Source organism: Pseudorca crassidens, chromosome 9, assembly GCF_039906515.1.
Source record: "Pseudorca crassidens isolate mPseCra1 chromosome 9, mPseCra1.hap1, whole genome shotgun sequence".
NCBI classification, from domain to species: domain Eukaryota; kingdom Metazoa; phylum Chordata; class Mammalia; order Artiodactyla; family Delphinidae; genus Pseudorca; species Pseudorca crassidens.
The window spans coordinates 86,322,246-86,344,243 of NC_090304.1; the positions used below are offsets into that span (position 1 = coordinate 86,322,246).

A 21,998-nucleotide genomic window follows, 5' to 3' on the forward strand; every position below is an offset into this window, starting at 1 on the left:
GATGCTCACTGTAAAAGATTAGTGCTGTTAGCATAATGAGGTTCCTTACTGTGCTACTAAATTTAACTGTACATATTATACCCATTAGCTTCAAGTTGAGTGTAAATCCTTAACTGTAAAATGTTTCAGTGTAAACTTATTGCTGATAGGAGCTCTGTGTGGCTGGGAGCCGCTGCACTGAAACTTCTGATCTAAAACTCCGAAAGAAATGCTACCATTTGTTCAACCCACAGAGGGATGAATGTTTTTCACTCTGCTAGGAAAAGGAGTGAAGAGTCAGAGCAGTGGATGGTGTTCTTACTGTCACAGTTCATCCCTTTCACTGCTTCCTCAGTGCCAGTGACTGCTAGCATGGCTACTCATGCATTTGTGACCCTTGTTCATTGCTTCAAGCTGCAACTCTGTCGGAATCTCATCTTGAAGAATGTGGTGGTGACAGGAGTGAGAGGAGGCACTAATACCTGTGATATGTGTGCCTGCAACTTCCATTTGCCTGCCGTTTAATTAGCAGTCTTTCAGAAACTGTGGCAGCTGCTTAAGTCCTCCTGGCAACCAGTTATTAGGCAAAATAAGAAAATTGTTTTTGTCGAAACTGTCTAGAATTTTACTGTGTTAGGCCGGGAAGATTATTAAGTCAAACAACCCTTATTTTTCAGGTAATGACACAGATGTCCAGAGATTAAGTAATTCATTCAGGATTATGCACTGGGCTAGTGAAAAAGCCAGGACATTCAGACAGGTGTCCTGACTCCCGGATCAGTGCTCTGACTTCTTTGTCACCTTGTTCCTAACATAAAAAGTTTGTGTAAAATTATGTAGATCTGAGCAGGCTTGTGAAACCCAAACTAACTTTCTCCTTTACACTTAAGTTATTTCAGTTTGTATGTGCAGTATCAGCTGATATGTGATTCCTCAATCAATTTTGAGCATCTCATGTGTGCCAGATAATGTGTTGGGTTCTGAGGACACATGAATAAGGCATATGGCTGCCCTCAAGGAGATTAGTGATTAATTTACAGGAAAGTAAAACAACCCAGTGTGGTGAGAGAGGTGTTCCAGGAGGTACACCAAGGTGCCATGGCAGTGGCGGGGATGCACTGTGGCCAGCCTGGCCACCGCCCTGTGTGGGTCATTTGGAGCTGAGTTGGTGGAGTATAGCATACTAAGAACATTGAAATGATGTTGAAGCAACTACCTTCTCCTCCAAATTATTTAATGAAAATTTCCTTTAATCCTGCTCTCATGAGTTATGGAAGCATTACTTTATCCTGACTGGGAGAGTCTTTTCCGTGACTTGCTCACTTTTATTATAAAGCTTGTTAGAAAGTTTAAGAAATGTAGGTTGTAAGGCAGAAAGTATGTATCATTATACAAAGGAAAGTGGTGTTCTGTTACTATTCCTTGTCTCCTACCCCATACTCACCTTTTTCCTCTCTGCAGTTGGTTCAGCAGTGGCCACAAGTGCAGAAGTCTATCTCCAAGGATACTGAGGAAGAGGACAATGCTGGTGGTATCAACTTAGATAAAGCAAAGGAAAGGCTTCAAGAAGAGGACAAATTTGACAAAGAAGAATATAGGAAGAAAATTAAGGCAAAGCATCGGGTAAGCTTTCCATCTTGAATTAATACTGAGTGAAATTTAATATGTCCTAAATATATGTACATGTTCATTAGATATTCTTTAGTAACTAAGTTACTTTATTGTTTTCTTTAACCTTATTTTTCTGTAGCTATTTTGTTGTTTTCTCTAGTCCTTCTTTTCCCTTCTGCTCGTGGAGTCTTTGTATATTAACTAGTTTCTGAGAATGTCACCTGAATCTGCTTTTGGTTGAGGTGACCCAAATTATAGTGATTTTTTTTCAAATAAAGTTTTAATTTGGAGATAATTGTAGTTGCACATGTAGTAGTTAGAAGTAATAGAGACAGATCCTGTGTGCTCCATTTCTATAACTTTGTCATTTCAGGAATGTTATATAAATGAAACTGTGTAGCATGTAGCCTTTTAAGATTGGTTTTTTTCACTCAACACCCCATTCTTTCTGTTACTGAGTAGTGTTCCGTGGTGTGGATGAAGCACAGTTTGTTTCATGTTTCACCCATTTAAGCAACATTAGTGTTGTTTCCAGTTTCAACTTAATAGTTAAATTTCTTTCCATAAGCAATTACTTGGTAATAGATATTAGCTTAAATTTACTACATTAAGAAAAAAAATAAGGAAACCTTGTGAGAGGGAGTGCTTCTACTTAGGCATACGCCCTTTAAGGCATTGGCCTTAAACTTGGCAGTTTTCAGTTATCATTGAAACAGAAAGGGTTACTCCATTCTGGTCACTCATTATATTACTGTCCTTTCACACTACATAAAAGTGGACGTTTCACTAGATAAATGAATCAGTTAATGAACTAAAACAGATTAACATTTTTTAAGAAGTTTCTGCAGCATGCCCTTGAGACAATGAATGATCTCAGGGTAACACAGTATCATATGCAAGAATCACTGCTATAATGTTGGGCTGGCCAAAATGTTCGTTCCAGTTTTTCCATAAGATGTTACAGAAGAACCAGAACAAACTTTTTGGCCATCCCAATATTAGGTTCTGTACCAAAAAAATTTTAAGCCTTTGGATGTGAACATTATTAACCGTATCCTGAGGAGGGTTCTCATAGTTTTTGACTCCTGTTTGACCTTGTTACTATTTAATAACCCAGTAAACTTTTTTTTTTAATAGAGCAGCAGTTCTCATCTCTTTAAGATACGATACAGCTTCCGAGTAGCATTTAATAAATAAGAAAACGTAGATATTGAAGATAACTTTCAAGGATGGAAACGAATGGTGGGAAAAACGTTCCAGAAATATGGAGAACAAATGAACCTGAAATATACTGGTTACAGTTTTGGGATACTTATGTTATTGAGAGAACTAAACATTTCCTGTATTGCTGCTTTTAGTACAGTACTTTAAATGGAAATTTGGTGTTAATAATTTGTTACTAAAATTATTTTTAAGTGTCAGCAGCTTGCCATGTTTCTGCTTATAGTCTTCTTAGAGTATGTATCCAACATAAGAACATTTTACCTTTAAATTGTAGCCAGCAGTAAAAGAAATATGGAAAATTTACATAAAATAAAGCCCCCCCATCCCCCCCAACCTGCTTCCCCTTCCTTATCTTCCCTTTCACCCCTTTTCCCAATGTGTGGAAGTTACTACTGTATCCAGGTTGTAGAATATTGTTTCTGAAAAATTTAGGAACTTAATTTCAAATTGACTGTTGTATATTTGTTACACAGTGTTTGTGTGCTAGGCTCTGCCTTAGGCAGTGAAGATGGAATGTTTAAAATACATGGATTCCTCTATCCTCAGGAAGATTATTATAGTTAAATCATAGTTAACTATGGACATTCTCTCACTGCACAGAAGCTTTTTGTGCCCCAATTTTTTTACATTAAAATTTTTGAAATGAATAATATCTTTACATTTTTCCAAAATCAAGAGGGATAAAAAAGTTAACATTCAGAAGTCTTGCTTCTGCCCATACCTGTCATTTTTGTTCATCCCTCCACCCCAGAGGTAACTTTTTATTAATTATTAATGTATCCTTATAGTTTCTTTATGCAAAGACTAGTAAATAGAAATACATATTCTTGCTTTCTCCTTTTGTCACATGAAAGGTAGTATACTGTAGATTGTTCTATACTATTTCATTTTCACTTATTTTTGAGATTTTATGTAAATCATTTTCTTTGTACCATTGTTAAAACATAGCATATGATTTTAAAACTATCACTGTGATTGTCTCACAGCAAGGTTGAACAGAGCAGTTTGGGGCTGACACAATTGTGAGAGAAATCGCAAGAACTTTCCATGCTACTGGTTTTGAACCAGTTCTCTATAACTAAAATAGGTATAAGGTCTTTTTAAAACAAGTCAAAGCTTGTTGTTTTATATAAAATAAGTATATACTGCACAAGGTGGCCCATGGCATACTTTCTATATTGGAGGTTGAAAATATTATGTAGCCTAAAAAGAGCACAAAGAAGTAACCAAAATAGTCTTCTCTCTATTCACCTTTAATGTAAATGCTACCTGGCACAAATATGATTCGTTTCTTGGTATTTTCATCAGTAAAGTTATTATTTAAACACATATAAGTATTTGTGTATTAAATTAGTGAATATTTCATGTTTGTGAGCACTTAGTATGTTTATTACAATACCATACATAAGATACAATACAGGTGCTCAAATCAGTTATTTACCAAGCTGCAATGGACCGGATTTCTACCCAGAAGGCATATGGAATATCTTTATTAAATGGCAAGTTTTAACATTTGGCATAATGTTTGGTGGAAAGAGTGTTGTGCTATAACAAGTTGGGATACTTGCATTTGAGTCCTGAGTCTAGCATTACCTAGTCCGTTTGGGGATCACCAGTCACCAGTTTGGATTCCACTTCCCTATACTGAAAAACGAGGGAGTGAGAATGGGGGTTAATACCAAGTGATCAGAGAGATCCTCTGGCTCTGTGTGTATAAGTAAGATGTGAGAATAAAATGATCCTTTCCTGTCTGAAAAATGGAATTTTAATTTGTCGTTTTTCCCTGCTGACCCGTTGGGTTCCGTGCTTGATGATAAGGCTTCCTTCTTGTTCACTTATTTTTCCAATGGTTACTAAAATTTTACCTTAAAAAGTAAATATATTCTTAATCCTGCACAGTTTATTTTATTTTAATTGCATTACCTGAACACATTATTGGTTTTGAAATCATATTTTTTTCTTAACACAAAATTATGAATGAGGAATGTGCCTGAAAGACTTTTACGTATGAAAAGAAAACTCCATAAAATCTATAACATAATTCTGTATTTGATACATATTATGAAACATATTATATTTTTTAAAATATGTATCACTTTTAGAAGCTTTTATGAGCTTAGAAATCTTTCGGCATGTTTAAAATAATTGTATTCCATGATTATATTTTTGGTTTAAGAGGATAAGATAGTTAATATATAAGTTATATGTAAGTGAATATATATAATCATTAGTCTTAATGATTCTGTTTGAAAGTAGTTGTTTGTTCTTGGTGTTTAAAATTAACAGCCTTACACCATAGCTTCTAATATGCACTCAGTCTTTGTATTGTAGGTCTCAGCTATTCATTTATTCCCACCTGTTTTTCCTCCATGCTATAACACCTGTCCTTGACTCATTTTTCATCTACCAAATTCTGAAATCTGTGTAATTTCTACTGTGACTCAAGTAAATATCTTTGTCCTAAAGATTTAGAAACTGAACTATAGAATTTTAACTAGTTTATAGCCAAGAAAAAAAAGCAAAAGAAAAAATAAAGGCAGTACAGTTTATGGCATCACTGGGAGTGGAACTCAGCTGCCCGCTTGCTGGAACTTAGCCACTTGCTCTGGGGACTTCAGGAGCCCTTGCATAACTGCTTTGGATCACCCAGTCCATAGCTTTGTTTCTCTTCATGAGTCTTCATTGTAGTCATTAAGTATCATTTTCTTCTGAGACCATTCTGGTCTTTCTCTTTCCCTGGCAATTTATAAGTAACTATACTTAATTCGGCCTTGTTACTGTTTTCTTTGCTAAACCTCTTGAAACTATTTATCAGAAGTAAAATTGTAGCAAAAGCTATATTTTTACATATAAAACCATTAGTAAATTACTAAGTTGTAAAGGCGAAAGCGCTGCTTTTGCACAGGAACTGTGTTTTCCTTTTTTTCTTTCTTTTTTTTTTTTTTAAGAAACTGTGTTTTCTGATAATTCAGTCAGAACTGTGAAAGATGGGCCATGGATCATATCATTGAAAGGTTTTTACTTAAATGGAATGAAAATCTGCTTTGTGGTGTATGTCATCATCTTAGCTCTGAAAGATAGCTTGTGTTTAGTGTGATAATATCTGCTTTAACAGCTGAGAGTGGAGAGAAGCAATTCATTATGAGATTCTCTTTCATTTCTTTGAAATTTGCTTTGAGTGCTTTATCCATTTTGGGTTGTATATTTAGGTGTCATGTCATAATGTGTCTCTGGACTGTTTGCAAAGTTGCTCTGGGTTCTACTTAACTACTAGCATGAATATTATTAGAATGTTAAGAAAGAATTAAAGGGACTTTTTAGAAAATCTGTTTTGTTTTGTTGTTGTTTACACAGAATTGAGTTGGCATGGAATCCAGGTATCTTAAACATAAATTTATTATGATAATCAAGAAGGAGGGAAGCTGTAATCAGGCATGCTAGGAATAATAATAACAAGAACATTAAGAAGGACAGTAACAAGTTGCAGTTAGTTAACTGGGCCCTGCACTAAGCATTTTTTATGTGTCGTATTATATGCTAACAATTAACTTCTGATATAAGTGGGTTAACCTCATTTTACTGATGATAAAACTAAGACTTAAAAGGGTCAAGTAATTTATCCAAGGCCCCACAGCTTATAAAAGCTTACAAATAGTAGCCCTGGGACTCTTACCATGGTCTTTGTTTCTCTACACACTGTTTTTAACTATGTAGCTGCTACCTATCTCATACCAATAGCCATTCTCTTACAACAGGATAACTCTGAAGCAATGAATCAAAACGTAGAGAGGATGACAGCTGGGGATGAGGATTTTGAAGAAGGAATGACACATAATAGAAATTGTTCATGTTTCCAGAGCAAGGTCATTGGTCTCAAATAAATTTAGAATAAAATAAGCACTGTAGTTAGTAGTTTAGTTTAGGACCACACACTAACATTACCTTTCCCTGAATGTTCGTTGCATAGCTATACAGTTACTAGTACCATAATCCATTTTTAAGTAGGTATGGCCATTTAAGCATCTAAGGCATTGTCAGAGACTGGTCTAGCTCATACGAGCTTATGAAATTTTACTAATGTCAGAAATGTCATCATGGGGGGACATGTATCCCATACTTAATTCTAAAATTCACTTTATGAATAAAGCTTATTTATAAGGGAGGAAAGGAGATTCTCACCTTGTACAACCGTCCTACTACCTGTCCCCTTCCTACTACCATCACAACCGTATTTATTATAAAAAAGGAACCAGCCTATTACTATAGAACCTTTGCCTATAATTCAGAGATGTCTACCTGGGAGGTTTCTCTTCTTATTCTCATGAGCTTATATCATCTTGTGATAGTCAGTCCAACATCTGAGTGTTTGGGCCTTTTTTCATATCCAGCATCCAAACGAGATAAATACTCAAGATTATATAGGTCTTATCCACTTTGTGGCAAGTCTTTGACATGTTTATTATTTCTATTTTTATTGTTAAGTTCTTTGTGGATTTTTTTTTTAAAAAAAAAACACCATATGTTGTTTGAGAGATGGGGTGGTGGTTAGATTGATGGTCAGTAGCTGGAGAGGTTGAGGAGCAGGGGCAGAGTTTGGTGCTAGTGGAATTCAGGGATCTGACAAGATTAGGTCATAGACTACAAAGATGTGGGGAAGCTAGGCTGTGTCTGTTTTGCCCATCCCTATATACCCAGACCCCACCACGGGACCTGGAACATAGTAGCTCAGCAAATGTTTGAAGGAATTGATTAGTGAATTGGTGTTTCTGTGTAAATTTGTTTTTCTCCCTGTCTTCATATCCTTACTGTAGTTGTTATAGATTTATATATGGAAGCCCAATTTTTTATGTTGTTCAGATGAAACTCTGTAGAACAGGTAACAGATCAGAGAGCCTTGTTGTGTTCTTCGTTCCCAGGAGGGATTTAGGCTTACTGGGATTTTGTTCTTGGAGGGCAGGGGGTATCTTCAGGGCCAAAAATCCTTGTAATCATTCTTTTACTCACTTTTGTTGAGCCAGTTTTCTTCCCTGAAAAAGAGATTCCTGTAATACTGAAATGAGGATTGATGTCCCCTACTTCTTTATGTGACAGCTGGGAACTCCATTCCTTACCAAACTGACACAGTTGCCTGAGACTCATTCAGATAGGTTATATGCTTCCACCAGCTCCTGAAAAATATTGATTTCTAAATCTATAGATTTCCAAGCACCATGGAATGAAAATGGTTTAAATACATAGTCCTGACTGATGTTGAAATTCATATTTCATGGTACTTTCTTTTCTGGAAGCTAAGGACCTGTAGTGTGTGAGAAGCCAAAAGACATATAGTAACATCTATAAAGGAGTATTTTGTACTTTGAAATGTAATTTTTCTGTTTTCTTTTGAATTTGATTTTTATTATTGAATTTCATGATCTTCTTATACTTAATCATTTGTAGCATGGCAGAACTAAACATAAAATTGTGCCATCTTTTTGTTGGCATAAAATACCTTTTGGTACCAATCCTAAAAAATGAAATAGGAAAAGAAAGGATTTAAAGCATTTAAACCACCTAAAATTAAGTGTGTGTGGGGGGGTGAGGAACCTCGGTTACTGAATCTAATAAAATTCAATTATATTTTTCCCCTAGTCATTGTAATTCAATCTTTTATTTTTATATCTTGTCATTTATAGCATTTATGATTCACATAGTCTTCTTTTAAGAAAAGAACCCTTTTCCTGCCTTAGCAAAAGAAGAAATTGTACTTTCTTCCCTATATCCATTTCCCAAATTTTGGATTACCATAATTCTATTTCCTATTCTCCTCTGTTTAAAGACTAATGTTCACTCTTTCCTCTTTTCAGATAGAGTGCTAATATAGCTTTTTAAGATAAGAAAGAGAAGTTTTCTAATTTTCTTTTTGTTTCACCCAATATTGAAAGTTTGTTCTTTTTATTATACTTCATTTTCATGTCCTGGTCATGTTCATTTCACATTTTACAGGTTTTGAATATCCCTCATCCACCTAAGACTTGTGGCAGAAATCTTAAAAGGAAAAATTATTCTACTTGCATGCACATGTGAACTCTGATAGCCAATTTAAATTTTGAAGTTTAAAATATTCTTCATTGACTATAATGAGTCAATACTGGTGTTCAATAGTAGTAGAAATTTGTTAATATTTTTTTTCTGCTCTGATTAAAGTGGCTAGATGAAAAGCCCCGAAAGAGAGATTGCGTTTACTTGTTTAGAGAGAGTTTGTCTGATGTGAACATATTGAGGTTATTCTTTGGAACTTTGAAGTGCCATTTTCAGATGCTCTATTGTGTTGGGAGAAGGCCAGTTACTGAATAAATACAACAACAATTTGTGTGACTGTTAAATGTGGTTCATTATCTGTTTGTTCTGGACAGGAAACAGGCAAAAATTAATTAAATAGTGTACATAAAATGCTATCAGGAAAAAAATGCTCTCAGGATGAAAGACCCATACGGTAACCGACCATTATTAATAATAAAAGGAAATGCAACATTTGGCTGAAACATGTTGTTAAGATGAAAACTGTTCATCTGGGCTTCCCTGGTGGCACAGTGGTTGAGAGTCCGCCTGCCGATGCAGGGGACACGGGTTCGTGCCCCGGTCCGGGAAGATCCCACATGCCGCAGAGCGGCTGGGCCCGTGAGCCATGGCAGCTGAGCCTGCGCATCCGGAGCCTGTGCTCTGCAACGGGAGAGGCCACAACAGTGAGAGACCCGCGTACCGCAAAAACGAACAAACAAACAAACAAAAACTGTTCATCTAACAAAGCTGCGTAAACTTTCTCATGGAGGAGAGAAGAGGTATAGACGTGTGCTGGAGTTGAGGGAGTTGACTCCATGTGGTGTTGACTCCATAGACCCAATTTTAGTCTCAGCTCTATCACACTGGCTGTGTGACATCAGGAAAGTTACTTCATCACTTTGATCTTCAACTTTTTCATCTATAAGATGGGAATGATAATACCTCAAAAGTTTTGTTACATAGAATTAAAAATATATGTAAAATGCTTAGCACACTGCTGATCCTTAATAATTCAGTGCTTCTACTGTTAGTAAGAAAATAACAATAGCAATAATGTGCTAATGAACAGATACATATGTATAAAAGTAAAGTTTTGTCACTCTCTAGTTATTTGACATTTTATGTAGCTGTAGTTTTAAAATTAGTTTAAGCAGTGCAACACTCAAAAGTTACTGTGGGGCTTCCCTGGTGGTGCAGTGGTTGAGAGTCCGCCTGCCGATGCAGGGGACATGAGTTCGTGCCCGGGTCCGGGAGGATCCCACATGCTGCAGAGCGGCTGGGCCTGTGAGCCATGGCCGCTGGGCCTGCGCGTCCGGAGCCTGTGCTCCGCAACGGGAGAGGCCACAGCAGTGAGAGGCCTGTGTACCGAAAAGAAAAAAAAAAGTTACTGTGATCTTTGTAGACTAACATAAAATACTGTTCTGCTTAATTTTACTTTCCATACATGAAAACTTTGTGTGGAAAATGAAACTAAATTGTGTATGTGTGAAAGAGAGAAGAGAGAGAAAATTACAAATACATCCATCCACAAACTAAAGCCACCTCTCAAGCTAAGCATAATTATGGTCAGTGGTTTAAAATTTTTTTCTTTAATATTATTTTGCTACTTTCATTTATTTTGTAGTCTGCTAATACTCATAGAGAATCAGTAATTGGTGCCAACTTTTGTGAAAAATTTGGGTGCAGATGTTTACAAACTGCCATCCATTAACTTTTTCCCCCTCCCACAAATGAGGACACACTGAAATTATTTCACTTTAGTGGCAGAACAACTCTCATAAGCTCATTAGAGAACCAATTCATGTATAGTATCTTAATAACTATTGCATTCATTGGCTGCTTGGTAAAATAGTAAGTTTATTTTTTTCTGTTATTAAAGTCACACCTGTTAAATTCTCCAAATCCTGACTTTTAATTTTTTTTTAAATGTATCCAAAAAAGTCACTAGACTTGGCATACGGAGACCCATGTTTGAGATCAGTCTCTCACTTACTAAGCTCTTTGACAATGAAAAGAATGTGTTTGACAACAGGTTCTTAGTTTTGATTCTTCATCTTTCCTTTTCTCCTGACCTTGATCCTGGAACTTCCAAATAATCTTTAGAATGTTTCTCTGTATAATTGCACATTGTTTAAGTTTTACATGCTCTTTTAGTTGTATGTTTTATTTGGAAGTCAAAGTAATCCATTTTCTCCAAAACTAGTGTAGAAAAAGAATAATAATCACAGAAAAGAATAATTTAACATTATGCATTATTCAGGGGTATGACACATGAACAGTTGCCATTTGAATTTGATTTTTTGTTAGTTTCACTTAGAATTTAGCTTTCCTGCTGTGCAATCTGAAGCTATAAAAACTGAATCTATAAGTTCTCTGGACTCCCTTCCTCTTTGCATTAATTAGTACTTAACCCCCTTTGAAACTTTTAACATTTATGTTCTCACTTTATTAAAAAGAAGTCTGTAAACCTAGATAGGGTGTATAGTGTGGATTGTAGCAGTTTCTTGTCCTTCTCAGAGCTGTGAGCAACAGAGCAGCCTCAGGTCTGTCTCTAGAGTATGTATTAGAATTGGTTCTTCAATCTGGAGAAAGCTATGCATGAAGCATAGTGATAATGATAGATTGTCCAGACTGAAAAAATTGTTAATTCTCATGTTAGTGGATATTAAATGTAAGAGTGAATCATGGTCGCAGTTTCATGAAAGAATTATTTGCTGTTTATTCACTTTTTACATTGACCTAGTAGTTCATTAAATTTAAAATAGTTAGCTATGAATTCTGGATTGAGACTAGCCTCTATATTGTTTTACCACTTTATTTTTTGAAGAGGAAAAGAGGTGTTTTATTTAAAACAAAAGTTTTTTCAACTTTAGCTTCATTTTGTTGTTTTGAATTTTATTAATATACATATTTAATTTTCTTATTTTGAAAACATTAGTGCTGTATTTTCTGCCTGTTTTATGATCATTGGAAAACTAATGGGGAAATTATAAAACAATTCAGTAAAGTAAGGTGCTTATAAGAATAATCTTCCATTGTTTTTGTTTTGAGAAAAATATTGCCACTTTTCTAAGAACCCCAAGGATGAGGATTTCATATCCTTTATAAATTCTGCTTTTAGAGGAAAAGGGAAATAATCATTACTGCATTTCTTCCTTTTTATTTTAATAGCCAACACTGTGAACCAGTCATATGTCAGACATTGTGCTAACAAGCATTTATGTTGTTTTATATAGTTCTTATACCAACTTTATGAAATGTGTGGTCCTGTTATCTCCATGTTTAGATGAGAAAATGAGAGGTAGCGAATAAGTTGCCCAAAACTGCACAGCTAGTAAATGGTCTAACTGTAATTTGATTCCAGATCTGTTTGACACATACTTAATGATTATGAAAACTTATTAATTTTCCCCCTCTTCCTGTAGGAGAAAAGACTGAAAGAAAGGGAAGCCAGAAGAGAAGCCAGTAAGAAACAAGCAAAGGTAAGGGTTTATATTTTAATGAGAAGAATGTTTGTAACATTGAATGGAATTTAAATACTCTTCTTTTCCAGATGCAATTTATATTTATTTATACATCATGTCATTTGAATTGGATTTAAGTCCGTGTATGTGTATCATTTGCTTTCTCATATTCATTTGTTTCCTCTGTGGTGCAGGATGAAAAATACATAAGATAATTTGTTTGTTGGGCTTTGCCCTCCTACCCTCACCATCTTTTTCCATTATGTTTTGTATTAAGTGTAGGAGATGGTTGACTCTGTGGGCCAGGCCTGATAGGATTTTATTCTATGTCATCTTCAGACTAGAGAGACAGCCTGTGTGAACCCAACTTGCTAATAGATAACCCTGAAAGTATTGGTTGCTTCAACTCCTAGAACCTAGGGGAAAGCACTCTGTATCTCCCACCTTCACTGTATTCTGTAAACAAAAATTTTCAGCAAGTGTATATGTACAGTTTCTTTCAAATATATGTACAATTGTAAACACCATCATCCATGTGCAGCTAAAATTTTTATCTGGTGTGTTTGACACCAAGGAAGGTTCAGCTTCTGCATTCTGAGGACATTTAGTAGAAATGATTTCCTAAAACCAGGGCACAGAAATGTATGTCATTTCTCATGCTGTATCTCATTGTGCTATGCCTGACTAGCCATCATTTCTTCTTAGCAGTTAGCAAAGATCCGACTCCCTTGAGTAAAGCCGTAATGTTCTTTGTCATTTTTTTCCATGCTGACCATAGCACTTAGAGGGCAAGTCAGAGATGATAACTCATGCTATAGTTGTGAAGTGGGAAGCAATTACTCTTCAGTGTAAGATGAAAAGACTGCTTATATTTAGTATTAAATATCACTTTGTCTTCAAAGGTGCCCTAAAACGAGAGCTACAGTGTGTGCAGCCTAACTGCTAAATCAGGTGGTGGATTCCGCATTTGCTTTTAAAATGCAGATGTGAACTGTCATGGCATGGAAATGAGATCTCAGGGACTACAGTGGGAAAAATTTAAATTTAAGAAGGAAATCTTAACTTTAATGAAAGCAGTTGTTATTTATGAATATTGTATGTTCAGCATAAAAATAAATAATTTTATTTTACTAAGAAGCTCTCATTTCTTTCTGCACATGAAATTATAAAATGAAAGATATCAATACAGTCTGGAGCCAAAAGAAAACCCTGTATTTCCTTTGTGTGATTTGTGCATATTTGTGTATATTACTAAATCTGGTTTATTTTTTATACTTGTTGACACTGTATGCTTCATCTTTTGTAGTGGTTTAAGCTGTAAGAAAGAAATTACTCTCACCCTTGAGCCTGCCTCTTGTGCCTCTTCTTTTATTTCCCTATAAGTTGCTGTATGTATTTGGTCCTGATACTGTGCCAGCTGGGAAATGAAAAGCCGTAAAGGCTGTCAGTTAGGTTTTGCCACTGGGGTAGACCTCTAAAGTGAACTTCTCAAGCCAAGCCCATCCCTCCACTCCACACCCCTTCCCCTGTTTGTCATGTGTGTTTTGTTTCCTGATGTCTAAGAAAGGAGGAGGACTTCCTTGTCAAGAGGTTGTCTCATTTCTGTATAAGTGCTAAGGACTGTACTGGGAACAAAGAAAAGAACAGCTGACATGGCTTTGCTGCTCAGCCAGGAGCTTTCAATAGACAGAGGCGGTGTTTTAGTATTGCTCTGAATAGTCGAGCTGCCTCCATTTCACAGCCCTGTGTGTGCTCAGAGACAGCAGCCCTCTTTTTTTTTTAATTAATTTTTTTTGGAGTATAGTTGCTTTACAATGTTGTGTTAGTTTCTACCATACAGCAAAATGAATCAGCTATAGATATATACATATTCCCTCTTTTTTGGATTTCCTCTTATAAGAGTGATATTAGCAGAGAGATGAGAGGATGAGTTGTATACAGGACTCAAATATTCCTCAGCACACCAAGGACTGACAGCAGTGACAGATTCAAGCTGACTCATGGAGGCCAAGGAATTAGCTTGGGCTGACCTTTTTGCACCCAGCTTCTTTGCAAATGAAAGTGACAGAGGATAGAGGCTCTTACAGCTTTTCAGGTGCCCCTTTGGAAACAGACCCAGAAGATGTTGGAGGGACTCTGTAAAGAGGTGATGGCCCAGAGTTCTGTGATAGCTAAAAAGAAATATATGAGATGAATTATCAGGTTTTCCAATTGTGTGTGTATGCGCACACACGCTTTAAATTATGGATATGTCTTAGTTTTAGAGTAAACTTTGTCTTTTCTTTAATATGTCTAAACATAGTCATTGTGTGACTTGAGGCTGTTGTCTTCTGAGGCCTTCTGGTCAGCTTCAATCCAGAGCATCCTTCAGTCTTTGAACCTATACCTAAAAGATACCTTAGTGGTGAAAGAAAGTGGTGTTTGCAGACTTACTATAGCACCGGAGGTGTTTTCTTACCCATTTATACCTATTTCAAGAAATCAATGCATAGAAACTGGAAGTGTGAGAAAGGGAGACTCACAGAACAGTTTTCTACCTTGTTTTGTGCTTCATTTAGCAAACATCATGTTATAGGAGGAGGAACATAGAAGACACAGAGTATTGCTTTAAAAATTGGAAAAATGTGTTAGAATAAAAGTTGATAGTATTATCTTTATTTCCCAGAAAAGAGAAAGTTTAAAGATATTGTGAGTTCTCAATTTTATAAATGATGCTTGGTGGTTATCTCTTCCCAATACACAGTAAGTATTCCTAAGAAAAATTGCTTTGAAGTTGGAGTGCAGTAAAATAAAGTTGGAATGGACCTCTCAGAAAGCTGATGCAACTTTTTGTTGAAACATAGATCTAAGATCTGCCTAGAATACATTATGTGCAGTGTCAGGAGTTGGAGAGAAATAGGAAGTTGAAACTCCTAAGAAAGTTTTCAGGGTACCCAATGTCTAGTGATTTGAGAGACAGAGGTCTTTGGGTATCAAAAATTTCCTTAGCCTTGAAATACTTGAACTGCTAAAGAATATTTGACTTTTACCTTAGCTAATGGGATGTTGTGTGTTCTTATAAGTTAGAAATTTTAAACTGAGATCTGAAAAGTAGTTGTAGCAATGATGAATAGACCACATTGCTTTTTGGATTCAGGGAGGTTACATAATCCTAGAAATACAGCTTTATCTCATTATCCAGCTAGATTTCCTCATGTTACTTTGATGGTCTCACGTGCTTAGACCAACCTCTGGTGGCTGGAAGGATTTTACAGAAATGTAAAGAAATAAAGTATGTGGTTGATAAAACTGAACACTGAGTGTGAAGGAGCAAAGAGTGGGAAACAGCTCAGAGGCACTTAAACACCGGAAAGTTAAGCATTGCTTGGACTTTATATTACAGATGATGCTTATAGTTTTTATTTTTTAGGTGTTGGGGAAATTATATGAAAATAATTAAAATGATGTATGTTTTGACATTGATGTTATGTAGCCACTGTAAATTTTAACTTGATTTTCTCTTTCTGTTTTCTTTTATTGCTTTTAAAAATTTTAGTGACTCTGGGGCGCTTTATTAATGTACTTAATGAATAGTAGTCTTAGGAGATAGTTTTAGGTAAAGTGGTTTTGGTTAGTTCTTTCACAATAGGAGTAGAAGAAGTTATATAATTTTAGAACTTGAATATACCTGAGAGATGGTCTGGAGGTGTTTCCTAAAACTGGTTTATAATATCTTTTTCTCTGGCTAGCAGTAGTTTGATAAAGCAAAGCTAAATTTATTTTTTGATATTATGTTCTTTTGAAATCTTTTTGAACTTTTCCTGGTCCATGAAATGTAAGAATGGAAACATCCACTCATCTATTCCAGCAGTTTTAAATAGTGCATTGAGTAGCCTAGGGGTTCTGCAGAGGTATACCACCCCCCCTCCCCATCCCCCCAGGATACAGGAGGGTTATTTGGGCAGGACTCCAGGCTCCCATTTTGTCTTCAATAAGAGTAGCCCCCTTTTTTTCTCTATGTATACTGAAGCTTCCAGGGAAACTTTTGTTTGAAATAATGGTTCTACTTAAATACATACATGCATTCATACTTGTTATTTTTAAAGTACCCAAATAAATTAAGCTAAAAGCAAGTAAATGACTTAACATCGTCACTGGCTTCTCTGATGGCAGAACCACTGTGTGTACTCAGGCTCCCTGAATCCTCATTTCCTGTTATTCTTATTGCACCATGCAGTTTCTGTATGTTACTTTTTACCTCTTTTATTTCTATTTCTTTTTCTTTAAAAAACAACCCTAATCTATGGTACATAGGCTAACAACTATTCATAGAAAATTACTAATAGCAAATACCTTGAGTAAGGAGAGAACGCCACACTAAGACTGGAAAGCAGTCTGTGTCTCGATTGCTGGGTGACCCCTTGATCTGAGCCAAAATATGTAACAAAAAGTATGTCTTACTACAGGCTTACCTGCTAAAGGATTATCTCTCCGTGTAGAGCTACAAATAGAGCTTGATAAATGTTGGTAATGGTCATTCACAACTTTTCTAGGTCTTCAGCCTTTGCATTTATTCCCTTTTGGCAGTGCTTTACTGACTGACACCAAACTAGTATTTTTTAACTTGTGGGGAAATACCTCCTTATTCCATATATTTCATATAAACCTTCTACCCGCCCCCCCACCACCACCTTTTTTCTTTTTTGACATTTTATAACACTGAAATATTTAACTAGTCTCTTCCTTTGTTCTTAATATGTTTAGGATTTCAAGGGCTCTAGAGGATTGTTTATTTCAAACCAAACAGCTTTTGATAAAATTAAAAACAAGATAATGGAAACGTAAGTTTGTTTATAGTCCCAATTCCCAGTGAAAGCAAAGGTGCTCCCTGGAAGTAAATTGCTCTCCCATTTGAAGGGTCCGAACTCTTCCAGGGCACCGTTTGCTGCACTGATACAATCACTTATTCAGTGGTGTCCTAAATGAATTCATTCAGTTTCTCTAAGCAAACTATTCAAATAATACGTTATTTTAGTGCTCTAATAAGACCCATTAAACTGTCCTTCTACTTCTTAAATAAACAACATTGAGTCTTTTAGAAGGCCTGCTTTTTCCCTTTAATATCTATTTGAGTTAGCAATGAAAACCCAAGTAGCTTTTATTGTAATTCTAGTGTTGGTTTGGTTGCTTGGAGATTAATGTAGTGGTTTTTGAATTTTTTTTCCCTCTCTTTATTTCTTTGGTGATAATGAAGAAGGGGATTACTAGGTTCGAACTTTTAACCCTCTTGGGTTATTTAAGAGTTACTTCCAGTGTTCACTGTAAGAGAATTGTCGTTTTCTAGTCATGAAGATTTAAAAGTTAAAAGGGCTTCCCTGGTGGCTCAGTGGTTGAGAGTCCGCCTGCCGATGCAGGGGACACGGGTTCGTGCCCCAGTCTGGGAAGATCCCACATGCCGTGGAGCGGCTGGGCATGTGAGCCATGGCCGCTGAGCCTGCGCGTCTGGAGCCTGTGCTCGGCAACGGGAGAGGCCACAACAGTGAGAGGCCCGCGTACCGCAAAAAGAAAAAAATAAAAAATAAAAAAATAAAAGTTAACTATGGGAGAAGGAACAGTTGTGGTCATGCATATCATCCAGTTGGTGAATACATGCTGTTCTTTTAAGACTCAGTTTACGGGTCTTTTATGAAGATTTTTCCAACCCTCTCAGATATAATGGACTCCTGCTTTTGCAACTCCTACTCCAGCCTCCTTTATGAAGCATTTGGTAGTTTATAGCACTTATTTGGACACGTGTCTATTTTTCCTACTCAGCTCTAAGTCTTGTTGTTTGTATTCCCTATCACAGTGCTTGGTTCATAATAAGCACTTAGTAATTTGAATGAATGAGGGCGTGAATGAGTGACTTAAAGGGATACAGAGCACAGACTGTAAAATTCTTTATAGTGGTAAAATATATCATAAAATTTACTATTTTTTAACAATTTTTATGTGTACCGTTTGGCAGCATTAATTATATTCACATTGCTGTGAACAACTGCCACTATCCATTTCCAGAACACTCTCATAGTCCTGGACTGAAATTCTGTGCCCCTTAAACAGCAACTCTCCATTCCCACCTCTCCCAAGAGTATAAACTTTTAAAGAGGAAAGTAATATTCCTAATCATTCTTTAACAGGTGAGAAAGTGGAGGCCTTTAATGAATAGGTGATTCTTCCAGTGTCTTACAGTTAATTAATAGCAAAATAGGGCTAGACCCCAGGTCTCTGAGTGTTTTGTGTGTGCTTTTCATTCTGCTTTAAACCCTCTCTATAACAATACAGGAAATACCAAAGAGCACTGAAAGTAGTTTAGAGTTTTGTTAGATTTATTTTATTTAAGGTGTCGCATTTAAAAATATAATAAAATGACGTTATTAATACTACTCTCAGTCACAATCTCAACACTTACTAAGGACTGTAACCCAAGTAACATTGAAAGTTTCCATAGCATCAATGTTAAACTTACCAAAAGATTTAAAAAACAGTACCCATTTTTTTTTCCTCCAGAATAAATAGGAATTGTAATAATGACATTAGTTTGGAGTATAACTTTCATGGTCAGTGTAAAGCATAATAGTAACTAGTAGCTGCTATCATTCATTGACTGCCTACTCTGTTACAAATACTGTAATTAAAGGCTTCACATACATTATTTCTTTAATCCTCATAAACAGTGCTATGAGGTAACTGGTATTGTCGCCATTTCCAAGATGAGGAAAGATTATGCAACTTCCGCAAGATCACAGAGCTAAGGATATGGCAAGCCCAGACTCAAATCTACTTTACTGAACTTTTTTTTTTTAATATTTATTTATTTATTTTGGCTGCACCGTGTCTTAGTTGTGACACGTGGGATCTTCGTTGCGGCATGTGAACTCTTAGTTGCGGCATGTATGCGGGATCTAGTTCCCCGACCAGGGATCGAGCCTGGGACCCCTGCATTGGGTGCACAAAGTCTTACCCCACTGGACCACGGGGGAAGTCCCTACTTTACTGGACTCTAAAAGAGCCTGGACCCTTAAGCATAAGGCCATACTGTCCCCTCATTTCCAAGGCGGTCAAGAGTATTCACATTTGAGAGCCCTAAAAGCTAAAATAGAAGTTGCAAGTAAATACTTTCTCCTAAAATTGCCCTTCTTATCCAGTTAGTTCCCTGTTATAGTGGTTACTTAAAGAAACAGAACAGATAGTTGCATAACCATTGGCAGATATAGAGTATTGTTAATTTCCTGCTAGTTTCTATAAAACCTCACTGTAATCCCAGTAGTCAAGTTTTTTTCTTATGAATAAAATATTATGAAACAATTTACCATTATTTCCAGCCCATGGAGATCAGTTAAAATTGTCACATTCTCCTATATTTACTTTTACACAAACTTTCCTTCTGCCTAGAATGTCCTATCTTCATTACTTCTTAGCACCATTTCCTTTTTGAAGCCTTTCCTGCCTTCTTCAGGAGATTTAGGCATTTTTCCTTTCTGCTCTACTCTACTTTTTGGACATTATTTTGTCATGATACTTAGTGATTGTCTCTCTTATCTCTAGACTGTAAACTCCTTTTGAGCAGCAACTGAGATTTTTCATAGCTGGCACATAGTAAATGCTCGTAAATATTTATTGAACACATCAATGAAATGCAGGTATATTTATTCTTAAAGTTAACATTTACATGTTAATGCTTTGTCAGTTACAGGCTCCTTGAAATCCAGCAACTGGGCCCATGGAATACAGTGGAGTTGCATCATATGCATTTAAATTTCAGCCAAACTGTGAATGCACCCAGCATACCTAGGCTTACCAAGTTGATGCTCTCTCCTCCCCCATCTTGTTTATTGAACACAATTTCAAACAAACCCATTAACTTACATTAAGGTTATAGATGCTTAATATTAAAGCAGAATGTAGTAAACTCTTAGACAGTCAGGATCCCTTTATTTTTTTATTACTTTATTTTTTATTTATTATTTTAACATCTTTATTGGAGTATAATTGCTTTACAATGGTGTGTTAGTTTCTGCTTTATAACAAATTGAATCAGTTATACATATACATATGTTACCATATCTCTTCCCTCTTGCATCTCCCTCCCTCCCACCCTCCCTAGCCCACCCTTCTACATGGTAACAATCCACCAAGCTGATCTCCCTGTGCTATGCGGCTGCTTCCCACTAGCTATCTACTTTACGTTCGGTAGTGTATATATGTCCATGCCACTCTCTTGCTTTGTCACAGCTTACCCTTCCCCCTCCGCATATCCTCAAGTCCATTCTCTAGTAGGTCTGTGTCTTTATTCCTGTCTTACCCCTAGGTTCTTCATGACATTTTTTTTTTCTTAAATTCCGTATATATGTGTCAGCATATGGTATTTGTCTTTCTCTTTCTGACTTACTTGACTCTGTCTGACAGACTCTAGGTCTATCCACCTCATTACAAATAGCTCAGTTTCGTTTCCTTTTATGGCTGAGTAATATTCCATTGTATATATGTACCACATCTTCTTTATCCATTCATCCGGTGTTGGACACATAGGATGTTTCCATCTCCAGGCTATTGTAAATACAGCTTCAATGAACATTTTGGTACATGACTCTTTTTGAATTATGGTTTTCTCAGGGTATATGCCCAGTAGTGGAATTGCTGGGTCATATGGTAGTTCTATTTGTAGTTTTTTAAGGAACCTCCATACTGTTCTCCATAGTGGCTGTACCAATTCACATTCCCACCAGCAGTGCAAGAGTGTTTCCTTTTCTCCACACCCTCTCCAGCATTTATTGTTTCTAGATTTCTTGATGATGGCCATTCTGACTGGTGTGAAATGATATCTCATTGTAGTTTTGATTTGCATTTCTCTAATGATTAATGATGTTGAGCATTCTTTCATGTGTTTGTTGGCAGTCTGTATATCTTCTTTGGAGAAATGTCTATTTAGGTCTTCTACCCCTTTTTGGATTGGGTTGTTTGTTTTTTTGTTATTGAGCTGCATGAGCTGCTTGTAAAATTTGGAGATTAATCCATTGTCAGTTGCTTCATTTGTAAATATTTTCTCCCATTCTGAGTGTTGTCTTTTCATCTTGTTTATGGTTTCCTTTGCTGTGCAAAACGTTTGAAGTTTCATTAGGTCCCATTTGTTTATTTTTGTTTTTATTTCCATTTCCCTAGGAGGTGGGTCAAAAAGCATCTTGCTGTGATTTATGACATAGAGTGTTCTGCCTATGTTTTCCTCTAAGAGTTTGATAGTTTCTGGCCTTACATTTAGGTCTTTAATCCATTTTGAGCTTATTTTTGTGTATGGTGTTAGGGAGTGATCTAATCTCATACTTTTACATGTCCTGTCCAGTTTTCCCAGCAGTACTTATTGAAGAGGCTGTCCTTTCTCCACTGTACATTCCTGCCTCCTTTATCAAAGATAAGGTGACCATATGTGCGTGGGTTTATCTCTGGGCTTTCTATCCTGTTCCATTGATCTATCTTTCTGTTTTTGTGCCAGTACCATACTGTCTTGATTACTGTAGGTTTGTAGTATAGTCTGAAGTCAGGGAGCCTGATTCCTCCAGCTCCATTATTCATTCTCAAGATTGCTTTGGCTATTCGGGGTCTTTTGTGTTTCTGTACAATTTGTGAAATTTTTTGTTCTAGTTCTGTGAAAAATGCCAGTGG

General features: G+C 36.3%; 1 protein-coding gene across 1 annotated transcript in view; it reads left to right on the forward strand.

Annotated features, from left to right (window-relative positions):
* Window positions 1–21,998, forward strand: part of DDX10 (DEAD-box helicase 10) — a 293,379-nt gene that overhangs the window by 167,459 nt on the left and 103,922 nt on the right. The window contains exons 15-16 of the mRNA XM_067750942.1: window positions 1,441–1,602; window positions 12,282–12,338. Of these exons, the coding sequence (XP_067607043.1) occupies window positions 1,441–1,602; window positions 12,282–12,338 (219 nt within the window). The remainder of the gene's footprint in view (window positions 1–1,440; window positions 1,603–12,281; window positions 12,339–21,998) is intronic.